This window comes from Oryctolagus cuniculus, chromosome 3 (genome assembly GCF_964237555.1).
Source record: "Oryctolagus cuniculus chromosome 3, mOryCun1.1, whole genome shotgun sequence".
In the NCBI taxonomy this organism is placed as follows: Eukaryota; Metazoa; Chordata; class Mammalia; order Lagomorpha; family Leporidae; genus Oryctolagus; species Oryctolagus cuniculus.
Window position 1 is genome coordinate 111,368,126 of NC_091434.1, and position 19,408 is coordinate 111,387,533.

Here is a 19,408-nt window from a genome sequence, read left to right on the forward strand (position 1 = left end):
AAAAAAAAAAAAAAGAAGAAATTATCAATTCCCAACTTGACTCTCACTGGGATTAAACATGACAATAGGTCTGATCTGATTTCATCATCATTTAAAAAATCATCTATTATTTTTCACTTTATGTTTGTGTGGGAGCAAACTGTTGAAATGTTTACTTAATGTATGCCAAACTGATCTTCCGTATATAAAGAGAATCGAAAATGAATCCTCATGTGAATGGAAGGGGAGAGGGAGTGGGAAAGGGGAGGGTTGTGGGTGGGAGGGACGCTATGGGGGGGGAAGCCATTGTAATCCATAAGCCGTACTTTGGAAATTAATATTCATTAAATAAAAGTTAAAAAAATAAAAAATAAAAAATAAAAAAAAACAATAATACAAACAGCAAAGAGTTGGTTTTTCGAAAAAAAATAGACAAAATTGACACACCATTGGCCCAAAAAAAGAAGACCCAAATTAATAAAATCAGAAATGAAGAAGTAAATGTAAAAATAGATACCACAGAAATAAAAAGAAACACCAGCAATTACTACAAAGAGCAGTACACCAACAAAACGGGATGCCTAGAAGAAACTGATAGATTCATGTACACATATGACCTACCGAAATCCATCAATGTGATACATCACATTAAAAAATTGAAGAACAAAATCCATATGATTATCTCAATAGATGCAGAGAAAGCATTTGACAAAATACAACACGCTTTCATGATGAGAACTTTAAGCAAATTGGGATAGAAGGAACATTTCTCAACACAATTAAGGCAATTTATGTCAAACCCATGACCAGCTTCCTATTGAACGGGGAAAAGTTGGAAGCAATCTCACAGATCTGGAACCAGACAAAGGTGCCCACTCTTACCACTGCTTTTCAGTATAGTTCTAGAAGTTTTAGCCAGAGCCATTAGACAAGAAAAGAAAATCAAAGGTATACAAATAAGGAAGGAGGAAGTGAAACTATCCTTATTTTCAGATGACATGATTCTATAGATAGGGGATCCAAAAGACTCCACTAAGAGACTATTGGAACGCATAGAAGAGTTTGTAAATGTAGCAGAATATAAAATCAACATATAAAAATCAATAGTCTTTGTATTTGCAGACAATGCCAAAGCTGTGAAAGAGCTTCTAAGATCAATCCATTTCACAATAGCTACCAAAAAAATCAAATACTTCAGTATAAATTTAACCAAGGATGTTAAAGATCTCTACAGCAAGAATTACAAAATATTAAAAAGAGAAATAGGAGAAGATGCAAAAAAATGGAAAAATCTTCCATGTTCATGGATTAGAAGAATCAATATAATCAAAATGCCCATACTATCAGAAGCAATTTACAAATTCAATGTGATACCAATAAAAACACCAAAGACATTTTTCTCAGATATAAAAAAAATGATGTTGAAATTCATATGGAAACACAGGAGACCCTGAATAGCTAAAGCAATCTTATACAAGAAAAACAAAGCTTGAGGCATCACAATGCCAGATTTCAAGACATACTACAGGGCAGTTATAATCAAAACAGCCTGGTACTGGTACAAAAACAGATAGATTGAGCAATAGAACAGAATAGAAACTCCAGAAATCAATCTGCACATCTACAACAAACTTATATTCAACAAAAGGAGCTAAAATCAATCCCTCAAGCATGGCCAGTCTCTTTAACAAATGGTGCTAGGAAAACTGGATCACCACATGCAGAAGGATGAAGCAAGACCTTTATCTGACACCTTCCACCAAAATCCACTCAAAATGGACTAAAGATCTAAAACAACAACCCAAGACAATCAAATTATTAGAGAACATTGGGGAAACCCTACAAGACATTGGCATAGACAAAGAATTCTTGGAAAAGACCCCAGAGGCACAGGCCAGCAAAACCAAAATTGACAAATGGGATTACATTAAACTGAGAAGCCTCTGCACTGTGAAAGAAACAATCAGCAAAGTGAAGAGAAAACTGACAGAATAGGAGAAAACATTTGCAAACTATACAACTGATAAAGGATTAATACCCAGAAAATATAAAAGAGATCAAAAAACTCAACAACAATGAAACAAACAATCCAGTTAATAAATAGGCAAAGAACTGACAGACATTTTTCAAAAGAGGAAATCCAAATGGCCAACAGACACATGAGAAAATACTCAGGATCGCTAGCTGTCAGAGAATTGCAAATCAAAACCACAATAAGGTTTCACCTCACCCCTGTTAGAATGACTTTCATACAGAAATCAACAAACAACAAATGCTGGTGAGGATGTGGGGGAAAAGGCACCCTAATCCACTGCTGGTGGGAATGTAAACTGGTAAAGCCACTATGGAAGATAGTGTGGAGATACCTAAGAGGTCTGAACACAGAACTACCATATGAGCCAGACATCCTACTCCTGGGAATCTACCCAAGGGAAATGAAATCAGCATATTAATGAGCCATCTGTACCTCCATGTTTACTGCAGTTTAATTCACAATAGCAGAGACATGGAATCAACCCAAATGCCCATCAACTGAAGATTAGATAAAGAAATTATGGGGGGGGGGGGGGGGGCTAGCGCTGTGGTGTAGTGGGTAAAGCCACTGCCTGCAGCGCCGGCATCCCATATGGGCACCGATTTGAGTCCTGACTGCTAAACTTCTGATCCAGCTCTCTGCTGTGGCCTGGGAAAGCAGTAGAAGATGGTCGAAGTCCTTCAGCCCCTGCACCCACATGGGAGAACTGGAAGAAGCTCTGGCTCCTACCTTCGGATCAGTGCAACTCTAGCCACTGCAGCCAATTGGGGAGGGAACCAGTGGATAGAAGAACTCTCTCTCTCTGTCTCTCTCCCTATCCCTCTCCCTCTCCTCCTTTCTCTGTGTAACTCTTTCAAATAAATAAATAAATCTTAAAAAAAAAAGAAATTATGGGATATGTACACCATGGAATACTACACAGCAGATAAAAAATGAAGTCTGGTCATTTGCAACAAAATGGATGAAACTGGAAAGCATCATTCTTAGTGAAATAAGCCAGTCCCAGAGGGAAAAATTCTGTATTTTCTCCCTGACCTCTGATAACTAATAGAGTACCTAAAAGGCAACATGTAGAAATGCAATTGACACTTTGAGAAGCAATGATTTTGAACAGCTCTTCTCTTGACTGTTGAACAGCTTTTTGTTCTACATTTTTGTTTATCTTTCCCTTTCTAATATTTTCTTTACCTTTTTCTCTTTCATCTGAACCATTTAACTCTATACTTAACTCTATACTTTAACTCTATACTTAACATAGAGTTAATCATATATGTATCAAATTAATTGAAAATAGATCTTAGTAACGAATAAGAGTGAGAATAAGAATAAGAAGAGGATGGGGGTGGGGGTGTGGATTGGAGGGTGGGCACAGTGGGAAGAATTACCAAGATCCTAAAGTTGTAATTGTGAAATTATGACTTGCAGTCATAATTGCAAAGCAGTATAGTCCTACATACTTTCCTATGGACTTATTCTAAGGGTACAGCTTAACAACTTGCCAAAGGACCCCAAAATCCCTTAAGCTGGCTGATAAAAATAGCAGCTTAAGTGTTATAAATATTACATTGGTAGGAACAAGTGCTAAAGTGACCATATAAATAGGATCAAGTGTTAAAATGATCATATAAATAGGACTAAATGTTTGGAAATAATAGAATTAAAAAGGAATGAAGGCTCCAACATGGGAAGCAGTCCATACAGCCAACTCATAGAATAACAATCACTTTAAGTAATACTCTGATCTCAGAATCAGCCCTTAAATCACTCTGGTCTGGCTACAAAGCTCAGGGGGAACATTTCAGGCATGGAAAGCCAAAACACGCCAGCAAAAAATGTCCTACATAAGGGACCCCTTTGGGTAAGACCCCAGTGGAAAGAAGTGGCCACAAAGAAGGATGTACTTTTCTGTGAAAGGAGGAGAGAACTTCTACTTTGCTTATGGCTTTGTCAAGCTAGTGGATCCAAAAGGCTTCTATAGCCAAGGAAGCTTATGTCAAGAGCCTTAGGTGATCACTGATGTCACACTTAAGAGTGTTATTTGTTAAATAAACAACAAGAGTCATTGTACACTAACTTTCCATGCAGGACCTCTGTCCCCAAAGGGTTGTACCATGAGACTTCATAGTAAAATTTGTTTTCAAGAATCACTTTCTTTTATTGTATTAAATTGAGAATATTATTATGTCTCATAAGTTATAGCTATGTCTAAAAGCTCAAAAAAGATGTATCATCCTTGGGTTCTTTTTTAAAGACAACCAAGTTTCTAAAAAGAAAGAAGGGAGAGGAAGGAAGGGAAATGAAGCAAATTCACCTTTGAGAAGAAATAACATAGAACAGCCCTTTGTCTAGACTGTTGAGTAACAGTTTTCTTAGCTTTTTATTCCATTCTTTTTTTTTTCACTTTTTCTTTTTTGGACTTAAAAGAAGAGGGAGGAGGAAGGGGGCATAAAGAGTGGATGGGAGGGTGAGTATGGTGGGAAGAATTACTATGTTCCTAATGTTGTATTTATGAGATACATACAAATAAAAAACAAAAAAAATCATTCTTTTAAAAAATACTTATTTGAAAGAAAATTAAGATGGGGAGACACAGACACAGACACACACACACACATACACACATGAGAGAGAAAGAGACAGAAGGAAAAAGATTTCTTCCATTCACTGGTTTAGTCTCCAAATGGTTGCAACAACCAGGTCTGGGCCATACTGAAGTCAGGAGCTAGAAACTCCATCTGGGTCTCCCACATGAATGGCTGGGGCCCAAGTACTTGGGCCATCATCTGCTACTTTTCAGGTGCATTAGCTGGAAGCCAAGACTTGAAACAACATTCCAATGTGCAACGCTCACACCACAGGTGGCAGTTTGGGGCTGGCATTGTGGCACAGTGGATTAAGCCACCATTTGCAGTGCCAGGATCCCATATGGGTGGCTAGCTCCTCCACTTTGGATCTAGCTCCCTGCTAACGTACCTAGAAAAGCAGCAGAAGATGGACCAAGTGCTAAGGGCCCTGCCCAACATAGGAGACCTGGAAAAAGCTCCTAGTTCCTGGCTTCCATCTGGCTCAGTTCTGGCTGTCTCAGACATTTGGGGAGTAAATCAGTGGATGGAAGATCCCTCTCCCTCTCTTTCTCTCTCTCTCTCTCTCAATTTCTCTCTGTGTCTATCTCCTTCTTTAACTCTGCCTTTCAAATAAATAAGTAAATCCTTAAAAAATAAACATAAAAACAAGTGGCAATTTAACCTATCACACCACAACACCAGCCCTAATCTTCATTTTTAATGTATATTTCTATAATGGTATACTTAAAAGGAATGTAAGCAGTCATTCAGACCTGTGACTTTTCAAATGTTTTATGGCTGTAAATATTTAGGTGCAGCTATTTAAACTATTTTTAGTTGAAAAACCTTTTTTACAAACTAAATCATAACAGAAAAAGCCCAACTAGTAAGACTGCTCCAGAGGAAGCAACAACAACAACAACAAAAAATCAAGAACAGACTCCCATGTGCAACTCCATCTCTTCCCAGCCCAAATCCTTTCTATTCCCTAGGAAGGAGTTTGGATGAGTTTAGAAGCACTTATGTAGTCCAGTATCTTCCATTTTTCATATGAATACAAGTCAAAGGAAGTTATAATAGCCAAATTCCAGGTCTCCTAACTTCCTGTCAACTGCACTCTGAACTCTCATTGCCAGGCTTCTTTCTCTAATTATATTCAGCCAATTTTTGGTGAATATCATATCATTGTGTGTTCTTTAGCAATACTACAAATCCCACAAATTCTTTCTTTAACTGATTTTAGACAAAGGAAAATTTATGTCATATTAGGTATTTTATTTACCAAAGCCTAAGAATTGGTGCCAGAAACTATAACTGGGTAATTTGAGAATCTATGTTGAAAAAATATGAGTTTTTAGGATAAAATGTAAATGGAAAGCCTTTAACTATACCACCATTTTTAATGAAAATATATACACAAATTGGAATAATTTTCTACATATTATTTTGGGGCAGTTCCCCAATCCTATACTTCCAACAATTCTAATGGCAAAATGTAAAATATATAGTGAGTAAACTCTCACATGGAATAATTCTGTCCTATCAATGAGGACATATTTGAATCCTAGGCTGAAAACACTGATGCAAAAAAGGCTTTAGGAGTAAGTTTCTCCACCTCATACTGAGGGGAATGGACATTCCCTCAGAGGTGTACAACCATGCAGGACAAAGTAATAGAAAAGCACTGAGATGGTCTCCATAATCCTTAAATGGTTTTAAGCACTCTTATGGAGGGGGGAAAGGCTTTCTTCTACCCAAAATTAAAAACTAAAGTCTAAGTCAATCATTTGAATAGCCTCAAATTAAACATATTCTTACCAAAGAACATTGGAATATCCAACTTGTCTTCTCTGTCTACTTTTCTCTTAATCATAACAATATAGACAGCATAGAGCATGGCTCCAACAAGAGACCAAATAGAACCTGTAAAAATCAACATAAGGACTTAAAGCATTTATTTATTAACTCATTCAACATATACTTATTCACAATTTAGTATCAGACACTACTTCAAGAAATGAGCATATTCAATATTTTAATCAATTACTCAAAAGATAACTATTATTTTACTATTTTTAGACCTTTTTTGAAAAAAGCAAAGGGAAATCCTATCAACAAATCTCTTGGGCTAGTGTTGGGGCACAGCAGGTTAAGTTGCCCACTGCAATAATGGCATCCCCTGTTGGAAGGCTGATTCAAGTCCAGGCTGCCCCATTTCTGATCCATCTCCCTGCTAATACACCTAGGAAAGTAGAGAATCATGGCCAAAGTGTTTGGGCCTCTGCCACTCATGTGGAAGATCTGGATGGAGTTCCAGGCTTCTGGCTTTGGCCTGGTCCAGCTTCTGCTGTTGCAGTATCTGGATGGAAGATCTCTCCCTCTCCCTCTCTCCCTGTCTCTTCTTCTGTCAACTCTGCCTTTCAAATAAATAAAAATAAATCTTTTTTTTTTTTTTTTTGGACAGGCAGAATGGACAGTGAGAGAGAGAGACAGAGAGAAAGGTCTTCCTTTTTCCGTTGGTTCACCCCTCAATGGCCGCTGCGGCCGGCGTGCTGCGCTGATCCGAAGCCAGGAGCCAGGTGCTTCTCCTGGTCTCCCTTGCGGGCACAGGGCCCAAGGACCTGGGCCATCCTCCATTGCACTCCTGGGCCATAGCAGAGAGCTGGACTGGAAGAGGAGCAACCGGGACAGAATCCAGCGCCCTGACAGGAACTAGAACCTGGGGTGCCAGGGCCACAGGCGGAGGATTAGCCTAGTGAGCTGTGGCGCCAGCAAAAAATAAATCTTTAAAAACAAACATCTCACACACATAACAAATACATGAAGTACTTTAACGGGAAATGGTATTTAAAGTATGAAATTATTTTGTTATAAAAATGGTTTGTTCATAATGTATGTAAGATGTGTATTATGAAAAACTATGCATAGATTTCAAAACAATTTTTGAACCAAAACAAACTCACACTCTTAACTCCATTTGCCACAAGTTTTATGAAATATCTTTGTATCTATATATATTATTTTATATATAAGGGGCTACAAAAAGTTCACAGAAAATGTGCATTATCTTTTAATTCTACTTTTGACAAACTTTATAAAGACTGACACAAAACTGCTCTAAGTAAGAAAGATATAAGGCAGTTTAAGGCACTGCTCGCTGAGCAGTAACGAAAAATAACAAAGAAAGCATTGGTTTATTCAATAAATTTCATAATACCTAGATAAAGTATCCAAGGGAAACCATTTAAGTTAGGTTCTGATCATCTTGGTTTTATTAAATCTAAGCATAGGATCAAAAATTGTTTATCATATTTAGAACTGTTTCAGATAAGAATCAAGAATGCATGACAAAATTAGTGGGTAAAAGTTTGATAGGAACAGGATATTTGTCTAGTCTCAAAGTATCTCTCCACACCATGTTTATTATCTACAAAGAAAAAAACAGTAACTTTATTCTGGAGCAATCTGGCAGAAAACACCTTGGAATTAACATCACTAGTCCCAGGTCAAATCAACATCATGTGCCTTCTGGTACAATGCACTAATCAGATAAGGAAACACATTCTTAGCATAAGTGAACAACTTCAATTTAATCATGAGGAAATCAGTCAAACTCAAATTGAGGGGCATTCTGCAAACAATTAGGCTGTATCCTTCAAAAGTGTCAAGGTCATAGAAGACAAAAACAGAGGCAGGAACAGTTACAGATTAAAAGAAACAAAAAGATACATGACAATTAAATGCAACAATGATCCTGGACCAGAAAAAGAACCTTAGTAGAAATAACAGTGAAATTTGTAAAGGTCTATAAATCAGGTACTACAATTTTAATCAATGCTAATTCCTAATATTTATAACTGTAGTTATATAAATTATTAACAACTAGAGAAATGTGGATGAAGGTTATATGAGAATTCCATAAAGCATTTTTGAATTGTTTTTTACATTAATTCCAAGGAAAAGCTTTAAAAAAAATGCTGTTAGTTCCCATGCTCTGTATTAGCACACATGTGCACAAATGATGACATACACAAACTTCTTAGCATACTTCTATGCTCTTAACTGAGAGGTAACTTACCTATTGTATCTCTTCCAGCAGATTTTTCAGACCCTGATAGGTTTACCAGCACAACACCTCCAATGCTATAAGAATGACAGTCATTACTGATAAGCAAAATAATGAATTCCTTAAGAGGCTAATTATAAAGAAAAAAATTATTTATAAGTGATAAAGTCTAACCTAACTTTGGGTAAAGCTGTTGAAGAAGTTCATTAATAAGAATTAATAATATTATCAGTAAAGTATATTATACTTCTTTTTTTAGTATTATACTTCTAATAACTAATTTAATACTCACAAAATGAATAATATTGCCTCACATGAAAGGCATCACTATTACCATTTGCATTTTACATGAGCAAACTAATGCACAAAGAGGTAAAGTCATTGAACCAAGACCAACTGGCTCCAGAGTCCAACATTCTTAAGTACTATTACCCTTCAACTGGAGAAAAATTAACCAACTTGTCATTCCTCTGCCAATCCTTCTTTTGGAGATATAAATGTATTAAGTTAATATAGACTTTACATCGGTACAACTTCTGCTTACTGACAAAACCTAAGTTAACGGTAAAAATATCCTTACATACTTAAGTAATCCCACTTATCCCATGCTTTTAATGAATAAAAATAAGATCAAACTAAGAATACAGAGAAATCAGGTCACTCACTCAATTGCTATTTTCTGAGTAGCTAACATGAGTGAATGAGATGGATATGGTTCTTAGGCTCATGAAGCTTATGCTATTTTCCTATTTCTATGCATCTTCTAAATTATATACAATTTTTCAAGCAGATGGAATACTAATTTTAAAAAGTCTAATTCTCTCACCTTTTGATCAAAATGACCACGTGGCAATGGGAGAGGAATATTAAAAAAGAAATTATTGGGGCTGGTGCTGTGGCACAATGGGTTAATGCCCTGGCCTGAAGCACCAGCATCCCACGTGGGCACTGGTTTGAACCCTGGCTGCTCCACTTCTGACACAGCTCTCTGCTGTGGCCTGGGAAAGCAGTGGAAGATGGCCCAGGTCCTTGGGCCCATGCACCCACGTGGGAGTCCCAGAGGAGGCTCCTAGCTCCTGGCTTCGAATCAGTGCAGCTTCGGCCGTTGCGGCCAATTGGGGAGTGAACCATCAATGGAGGACCCCCCCGCCTCCACCTCTTCTCTATGTGCAACTCTGACTTTCAAATAAATAAATAAATCTTAAAAAAAAATACTTAAAAAAAGAAATTATTTTCCCTTGTGGAACAGTGCTGTCATAAGTCAAATGTAATCTTTATATTAAAAATTTGTTATCCTTCAGTTAAATGACCAAAGTTCTCAGTTAAATAATCATTTAACTGAATCAGATTCAGATATGATTTGAGTACCAACAACATTCCAGAAATCAGAGATTTTATTTCCATTTATATGATGATGATTGCTAAATATAATGAGCATCTGTTACATACCAGATATTGTCTCAAACATTTAACAAGTTTTAATTCATTTAATACTTTTGACAATCCCAGACAACAAATTCTACTACTATCCCAATATACAGAAGAGGAAATTTGCACAGAGATGTAAGAAACTTGCCCAAGGTCTCAAACCTAGTAATGATGGAAGTGGAATTAGATTATTATATTAAAATAATAAGATTCCAGGTGGGTTGAGGCCACTCTTTCTCATTGATCAAATGAGATTTCTTAGCTTATCAGATTTTCTTCAAGATTGTTGCAATGTCAAATTCTTTTTTATAACCTCAGAAACTGAACGTTATTGTTTAAGGCCAGTTCATAATGAGGTACTAAACAACGTTTACTATGACATTTTAAGAACATACAATACTACTTGTTTTAAAGCTTTTTTTTTTTTTTGACTGCTAGGGGCGAAAGCCTATGCTGAGGCTTTAGGTCTCTAAGGATTGACAATCCAGTAGGAAGACAACACAAATATGCACACAATTAAATAAAGATTGAAATATAGTTATTAGCAATATTGATGTTGTGCAGCAGTACAAAACTAATAAACAAGTTATACAGAAAATAAGTGAAAGATCATTGGAGGGTAAGACAAGAAAAGAAAATTGAATGTTAGATTTTTAGAAAAAGTACAAGGAGAAATCAAAACCAAGTAAAAAAGGGGAACTTGTCTCAGGAAAAGGAAATTGAAACCCAGAAGGTTATGAGGATTGAATTGCCACATTAAGTTAAATGTGAGCATCAGGATAATATTAAGTGTGTATTGACATAAGTGGGAGTCAAAGACGTCATGGGGCTTCTTCCTGCAAGTTACCCTACCCAGAAAGGTTTACAACTGCTCCAGCACGTGATGCAGGACTGAGTAGCACAATGCCCACTTAGGGCCTTCTTGTATCCTCATCTTTGTTTGTATATTATACTACAATATAAATTATTATGACTATTTTTTAACATTGTAGTTTTAGGCAGAGAAAACTACCTATTATACTATGAATATACTAATATTCTTACCTTAAAATTACAGCTAATAATTTTGAAAGGGTAAATCTATCACCGCTGTTACTAGGAAACACTGCAGCAAGAATTAAGGTAAACAGTCCTATGGGGAGAAAAGGATGAAAACAAGGTACATGAGCTTAGAGACTGTTACCATTATTTAATATCATCTTCATGGCTTCATTATAAATCTAACAAATTATTCTTTTGTCATTTTTAAATGACTGTGACTGCAGTTATCTAGGCTGAAATGTTCAAAGTCATACATCAAAATTAAACCACGTTTATCTTAACTGTACAGATCAAGGAGAGTTCTATTTATTTTAAAATAATAAGGGAGTTAAGCATCCAGAATAACATTCTGACTTCATCATATTCCAGCCTGTGTGCTAAAGTTATTTTTACCACTTCAAAAATACTTCTTTTATCTTCCAGATTTGGAAGGTGATTCAATTTTAAAAATAAAACACCTTAACATGGGGAAAATTATAGTTCTGAAAGAAGCTATTATATTTAGTTAAAGGGTCTAGAAAAAGATCTTTAGAAAGGATATGTGCAGGGAAAGAAAACTAGCTACAACTATAATATAAAGAACCAACTGAAATACTTCAATATATTGGCATATAAAAAATTCTGTAAAGTATCTGAAAACATAAACAGCACAAGACTAAAAAAAGAAAATATGAAGATTAAAAAGCAGTTACAATTACACTAATGTACCCTAAAATTAATGTAACAGCTTAGAAGATAGAATTTTATATACATATGCAAATATGTATATATACCAGAAATATACATGTATCAACTTTATAGCAGATTTGAAGATAAATTTCTTACCAGAAGTTGAAGACAAAATATTAACTATAGCAACTTGTGTGTCTGAAAGTGCTTCTTGATAAGACAAATTTGCCAAAAACCACTAAAAGAAAAAACAAAATGATAGACATGTCTGTATCTTTTATAGCAACTTATAGTGCTCCCTTTTTTTCTTTTCCTAAACACTTTTACCATGAGAGATTTTAAAAGCTGCTTCACATTAAAAAAAACCACAGGCCCAAAAGATAATAAACATTTGTAATCAGACCTAAGATCATGTTATCCAATTTCCCTTATGAAATTAACAAAAATTGGTTGAAAGTTACCTTTCTTTTTAAAAGAAAGTAAAATAAAATTAGGCATTAAATAACTTTTAAAATTTGTTTTAATCAAGCACCACTAGCACTCTATGAAGCTTATTTAAATCAAATTTAAATTGGGGAAAAATCTCAAACATTAACACATATATAGGTGAATAGCATAATTAAGAACTCCATTAAACTGAATGTGTCCATGCAGAAAGATGGAACTAGCTAGCTAGCTAGATTGATAAGCAAAGGCTACATTTACTTCATAAATTTAGAAATGTCTAATGAAAATTATTAGTTTATTGGTAATTATTTATATGATTATTATGAATCATCTGGGATTAATTATATGATTCTGTTTGGAGATACAACGCAAAGAAGTTCTTATAATTTTGGATACACTGAAGGAAGTTTTCTAGCTATGAGGAGGATTTTATTTCTCTTCCTTATCTTCTGCTCCTTAAGCTTGGGATATTCTTAAATTCCCAATCCCACACCTACTTTGCTTTAGGAAAAGGAAATAAAATCTTTTTTTGATGAAGGGTGTTATGATGTCCAAAGCTCATTTATCTTCGTTAAAATTGATCTTTTTTTTTTTTTGATAGCTAGATACTTCACTATTTCAAGCATGAGTGTTACTAAAGCATATACTTTACAGAAGTAAACTAACTGTTAGTCTAACTATTTTGGTATCTTTGTTACTGTCACAGATTCCACTGAAGACTGCCTTGTCTCTATTGAAAGGGACATATTTAGATCTCTCTCAGAATTTATAACTAAGTATTATGAAGTGCATAGATGTAAGATATCAGGATACTATCAGAGACAGCAGATGGCTAAGAGTCTAGTGATCTCTAGTCTATAGTGTAATTGAGGCTAAAGTCACAGTGCAATTGTGTCTATGTGTATGATTTCATCTATTTTTATTTATTTATTTTTGACAGGCGGAGTGGACAGTGAGAGAGAGAGAGAGAGACAAAGGTCTTCCTTTCCCGTTGGTTTACCCTCCAATGGCCGCCGCGGCCAGCGCACCATGCTGATCCGAAGGCAGGAGCCAGGTGCTTCTCCTGGTCTCCCATGGGGTGCAGGGCCCAAGCACTTGGGCCATCCTCCACTGCACTCCCTGGCCACAGCAGAGAGCTGGCCTGGAAGAGGGGCAACCGGACAGAATCCGGCGCCTCGACTGGGACTAGAACCCGGTGTGCCAGCGCCGCTAGGCGGAGGATTAGCCTAGTAAGCCACAGCGCCAGCCCATTATTTCATCTAAAGTCCATCTGATTTCCTAGATAATTTCACTTACCTATCTAAATAATAAGATGAGGTAGCAATTGATGAAATGGGTACTATCAGCCAGCGCCGCGGCTCAATAGGCTAATCCTCCACCTAGCGGCGCTGGCACACCGGGTTCTAGTCCTGGTCAGGGCGCCGGATTCTCTCCCGGTTGCCCCTCTTCCAGGCCAGCTCTCTGCTGTGGCCAGGGAATGCAGTGGAGGATGGCCCAAGCACCTGGGCCCTGCACCCCATGGGAGACCAGGAGACGCACCTGGCCCCTGCTTCAGATCAGCGTGATGCGCCGGCTGCAGCATGCCAGCTGCAGCAGCATTGGAGAGTGAACCAACGGCAAAAGGAAGACCTTTCTCTCTCTCTCTCTCTCTCTCTATCCACTCTGCCTGTCCAAAAAAAAAAAAAAAAAAAAAAGAAAAAAAGAAAAGAAAAGAAAAAGAAATGGGTAATATCAAACATATACAGCTGTAGGATTCATAATCTATCTGTAGTTGAATCACTAGGCAAGAGGCAGATACTGCCCTGAATTATCTTTCAGAGATTTTCTGCAAGAACAGATAAGCTTATCGGGTGTAAGTAGCTTTATTAACCCAATTCTTGTACTACTTTAATATTTAAACATTTTGCACATTTTCCAAACAATCTCACCAGTCTCTGCTAATGGAAGGTAAAGAAATAACAACAGAACACTTAGATGGCAGGCATTCAAAGATCATAAAAACTCATTAGCTTCCCAGAAAGACCTTCCCATTCTCTACCTCTCCCAAAACTCTATTCTCTGGCTCTCAACCCAGGGCACTCATAATAAAAGACCTATTCCCACTTTACTCCAATAAAAATCATCCATACATTATCCACGACTCATTCTATTACTCCAGAGTTGAGGACAACTACTTACTAATAATTATAGGAAATAATTTATATAACATTTCATTGTTTCATTCATAGTAATTCAGTTTTAAATACCCATAAAAATATTCTAAGAGATACTTAATTGACAAAAATTATATAAATTCAGAATATACAAAGTGATGATTTATGTATGTATATGATATATATGTATATATACACTATATACTAATTATCACAAATTAGAACACCCATCATCATCCACAGTTACTACTGTATGTGGGGGGTGGTAGTGAGGACATTTAAAACCTACTCTTAATAAATTTCAAGCAAACAGGCACAGGCGTTTGATGTAGTAGTTTAAGTTGCTGCTTGGGCTGCCTCCATCCTTTACCAGAGTGCCTGGTTCAATCCCCAGCTAATCTGCTTCGGATCCAACTTCCCACTAAGGCACATCCTGGAAGGCAGCAGATGACAGCTCAAGTACTTGGATCCCTGTCATACATGTAAGAGATCTGGAGAGAGTTCTGGGCTCCTGGCACTGGCTGGTCCAGCCTTGGCTGTTGCAGCCATTTGGGGAATGAACTAGCAGATGGAAGATCTCTCTCTGTCTCTTTTTGTTACTCTGTCTTTCAGATAAACAAATCTTTTTTAAAAAAAAATCTATAGGAAATTCTGTGGAATTACTGTACTTGCAAAAATAATACTCAACCACATTTACATGATTTAATATAAAGTGTAAAAACACATACTTGAACAAATTAACATGTATAGTAAACTCCTATGTGGATTTTTACTATTCCCTTGTATTTTATAACACAGGGTAAAATAAATATAATTCTAACTCTGAGAAAATGACAAACTCTGAAGAACTTCCTAAACTGCACTTGTGTGTATATGAACAGTTTCACTGTTGTAAAATTCATTGAATTACAATTAATATATTGAGGTAACGATAATCATGTATTAACTCTAATTCCCCGTCATGCCAGAGAGTAGAGTTTAAAGTCATGATTAGGGGCCAGCGCCGTGGCTCACTTGGTTAATCCTCCGCCTGCGGCGCCGGCATCCCATATGGGTGCCGGGTTCTAGTCCTGGTGGCTCCTCTTCCAGTCCTCTCTGCTGTGGGCCGGGAGGGCAGTGGAGGATGGCCCAAGTGCTTGGGCCCCTGCACCCGCATGGGAGACCAGGAAGAACCACCTGGCTCCTGGCTCCAGATTGGCGCAGTGCCGGCCATAGTGGCCATTTGGGGAGTGAACCAACAAAAGGAAGACCTTTCTCTCTGTCTCTCTCTCTCACTGTCTATAACTACCTGTCAAATAAATTACAAGAATAAATAAATAAAGTCATGATTAACAACAACAAACAAAAATTAACAATCTGAAAGTCTTATACTTTAATACAATATTGTCAGTATACAGTCTTTTCAAGTTCCAAACATATAATTAAGAAACAACCTACCACAAAGCAAAAAAAAAAGCTAATTTTTGCTACTTGAGTTGCAGTCAGTTTCCCCACAGTTTTTAATATAGATTCTTGTTCTTTCACAGTAGGATATGACATGCGCGACAACTTCGCTTCTAATGCATGGCTTGATGGAAGCTGTCGGATCTCCATGATATTACTGAACCTTACACGAGACTTTTTGGGAGCTTAAAAGGAAAGCACAACACAAAATCATTAAATGTTTCCCCTTGCAATCAATAAAATCTAAGTTGTGATTTAATGATAAGTATATACTATTTAATTCATCTATGACAAAGGAAACCAGAGTTATGTTATTACCTGGGGCATCTTTGTCTATTCAAAATAGTTAACTGGAAATATGGTTTCATCTATGAAAATGTTTGGAAGGTTTTAAAATGAGACTAACAATTAAACATGTCTTCTGGAAATGTGTAAACTGCCTGCTTCTGGATTTTAGTATGATTATTGTTTTAGCATTTATAATAAAATTTTGTTTGGATTTTTCTTCATGAATACTCAAATTATAAGAATTATTTTCTTGGGCAAGCATGCAGATTATTCCTGTATAGGTCCATTTCTTGTGAGAAAAATTGTGGGTAAATCCTATGTTTACACTGAACCTGGTATGCTTTAATAAATTCACAGAACCCTCAAAACTTACCTAATTTGCTATGAGGGATTTAAGGGCATATGGAGAGGATACTGTTCATTTGAAAAAATATATTTATGATGAAACCATACAGACTTTTGGTGCTTGGATTTCTGGTTGGATCATTGCAAAAATGATTATATTGTATCAGATTCACAATCTAGACAAATGTGTAGAAGACTGCAGGATGAGCCAACACATGTGCAACAGAAGCATTACTGGGGAATGCCAGTCAGTCTAGCAAACCACAAGTTTAGGGCTGAGTGGGAGGCTTTAATGAGGCTAAAATTTCCCCCCCCCCCTTCAGAGATATGAAATTGTAAGATTTGCTCACTTTTTTCAGTATCAATGCTTGTACTCTCAGGTTTTTCACTTGGAAGATCATGAAATTTCACAGGAACATACAGAGGTTCACTCTGGAATGTAACAGAAACAGAACAAAAACAGCCAGTATAAAAGATGATATGGTGGCTACAACTTAAATGTAGATCCAGATACCATCCAAAACACCATGTTTACACGTCATAATTTTCCCAAAACATGTTTTTAAGGAAACTCAACTAATTCATCAAAGTATAATGACAAACAATAAATCAGTTTAAAGTTTGGAAATGTAATATAATAACATTGGGACATTATAACTAGGACAGGCTGAGCATCCCAAATTTGAAAATCCAAAATCCAAAATACTCCAAACTCAGATATTTTGTAAGTATGCTCAAAAAGTTTCAGATTTTGGAGCATTCTGGAGTTCAAATTTTAGGATAAGGGATACTTAACCTGTATTTAAATGTCATTAAAAAAAATGACCTCTCTCTCAGTTAACAGATTATCTCCCATCCCTTTTCATTCACTCTTTTAAAAAAATACATATTGAGCTCTGACCATGTCAAATATGGTTCTAGGTCTTAGGAACATAAGGGTGAGAAATGAAAAAGTCTTATCCTCAGTGATCCTGTAGTCTAAAGGGGAAGGCAGACAAGGAACAGCAATCAAATATACAGTTTGCATTAATAATATTTGCCACGGGGCTGGTGCTGTGGCGCATATGGGCACTGGGTTGAGTCTCAGCAGCTCTAGTTCCAATCCAGCTTTCTGCTATGGCCTGGGAAAGCAGTAGAAGATGGCCCAAGTCCTTGGGCCCCTGCACCCACATGGGAAACCCAGAAGAGACTCCTGGCTCAGCTCTGGCTATTGCAGCCATTTGGGGAGTGAACTAGTGGATGAAAGACCTCTTTCTCTCTCTCTCTCCCTCTCTCTCTCTCTCTCTACACCTCTCTCTGTAACTCTTTCAAATAAATAAATCTTAAAAAATCTTTTAAAAAAAGCTTTCCAAATTATTTCCTCTAACTACATAAGATTCAACAACAAAAGCATAAAAATTCCTGAAAACTTTTACACAATTAATAGGTAGCAACAAATGGCCACTACCATGACTTACTTCTTGCTAGGTACCAGGTACCAAGCAGAACAGTTAAACACGTGTACATTTTTCGCTGGTCTCCACAATAAGTTTATGAAATAGGTTCAAGAAACTAACATATAAAATAAACAAAGGAGGTGCTGGTGCCAGTTGGATTCCCTGCTGCTCCACTTCTGATCCAGCTCTTTGCTAACGCACTGGGAAAGTACTGGAAGATGGCCCCAGTGCTTGGGTCCCTGCACCCATGTGGGAGGTCTGGATGGAGTTCAAGGATCCTGGCTTTGGCCTGGCCCAGCCCTGCCACCGAGGCCATTTGTGAGTGAACAAGCGGTTGGAAGATATCTTTCTCTTTTTGTCTCTTCCTCTCTCTGTAATTCTGCATTTCAAGTAAAAATAAATCAATCTTTAAAAAAATAATAAAATGGTACACAATAGTATTAAAGCCTGGTTTGCCTAACCTTCCTCTAAAAGGTCAGTATTTTTAGGTGATTCTAAATGACATCTATTTTTCAAATGTTCTCCAGGTGATCTAGTTTTCCAACCAGAAACAGTTTTATTTCTTTGATTTTTAACTCCTGACAATGACAAATGTTCAGTAAATAAACAAATAGGGTCTAGAAACAGACATGGTTAGTCTCTTTGTTATACTGTACTTATTATTGCTTCTCGGCCTTTGGTTAAGATCAAGTGTAGTATCTGTTCTTATCAGTTATACTGAACTTATCATTATAGTACTGGGCCTAACACAATTTGGTAGACTCATCTTATGGATAACAGCAAGGAATAAAGGAAGAATAGTCAGAAGGGTAGTCTGCTATCTCAGTTCTGATTTTTGTATTGACAGAGACAGCTGATATTAAATTACCTTGGCACATTAAGATCCCAAAGAAAAGAAAGGGCATTTTCTCTAAGTGTCAATAAACTTTTCTCAGTACAAACTTACACATTTAACTACACATTTAACTACAGTTCTAAGACACAAATAAAACAAAATGAAAAACTGTACTGTCAATAAAGTCACCAAACAAGGGCTTCACAAGCTGTTATTAAATTTTAGAGAACTTTAATACCATTCTCAGATAGAATGCCACATTTGGAAAGAAAAGAAGTACTGTAAAAACCACATTTTAAAGAGATGCCTCAGTAATGGTCTAACAAGAATGGATTTTACATAGTATCTCTCTAAATAGATTATAAATACTTAAGTAAATATGTTAATTATTTTATTTGCTTTCTTATTATCTGTCTCCTCCCTTACCCCAAACAAACACACACACTAGAACATAAGCTGTATTTTCAGAGCCTAGACCTAATGCTTAACACATATTAGGCACTCTAAAAAATGTGTGGAATGAACAAATGAACAATCTACTTACATATTCTTAGAGTCAAGTAGAAATATTTGTCTCTAAATGATAATGAGTATGAAGTAGAAAAGCTGGTAAGGAACAAAGGATTGTCCTTTACCATTTTCAAAACTAGTTTCCCCTTCCCCTGTCTCTTCAGAGGTA

The 19,408-nt window shown here is 36.6% G+C and overlaps 1 protein-coding gene and 1 pseudogene across 2 annotated transcripts in view; one reads left to right on the plus strand and one right to left on the minus strand.

The window, feature by feature from the left end:
- SLC35F5 (solute carrier family 35 member F5) overlaps positions 1-19,408 on the minus strand; it is a 48,755-nt gene that overhangs the window by 19,200 nt on the left and 10,147 nt on the right. For both annotated transcript variants that reach the window (XM_002712407.5, XM_008258490.4), the window contains exons 6-11: positions 16,809-16,890; positions 15,820-16,010; positions 11,939-12,020; positions 11,117-11,204; positions 8,657-8,721; positions 6,397-6,501 (exon numbers count right to left, since the gene is read on the minus strand). In XM_002712407.5, coding sequence (XP_002712453.2) covers positions 6,397-6,501; positions 8,657-8,721; positions 11,117-11,204; positions 11,939-12,020; positions 15,820-16,010; positions 16,809-16,890 — 613 coding nt within the window. The remainder of the gene's footprint in view (positions 1-6,396; positions 6,502-8,656; positions 8,722-11,116; positions 11,205-11,938; positions 12,021-15,819; positions 16,011-16,808; positions 16,891-19,408) is intronic.
- On the plus strand, positions 18,556-18,665 carry LOC127491943 (U2 spliceosomal RNA; annotated as a pseudogene).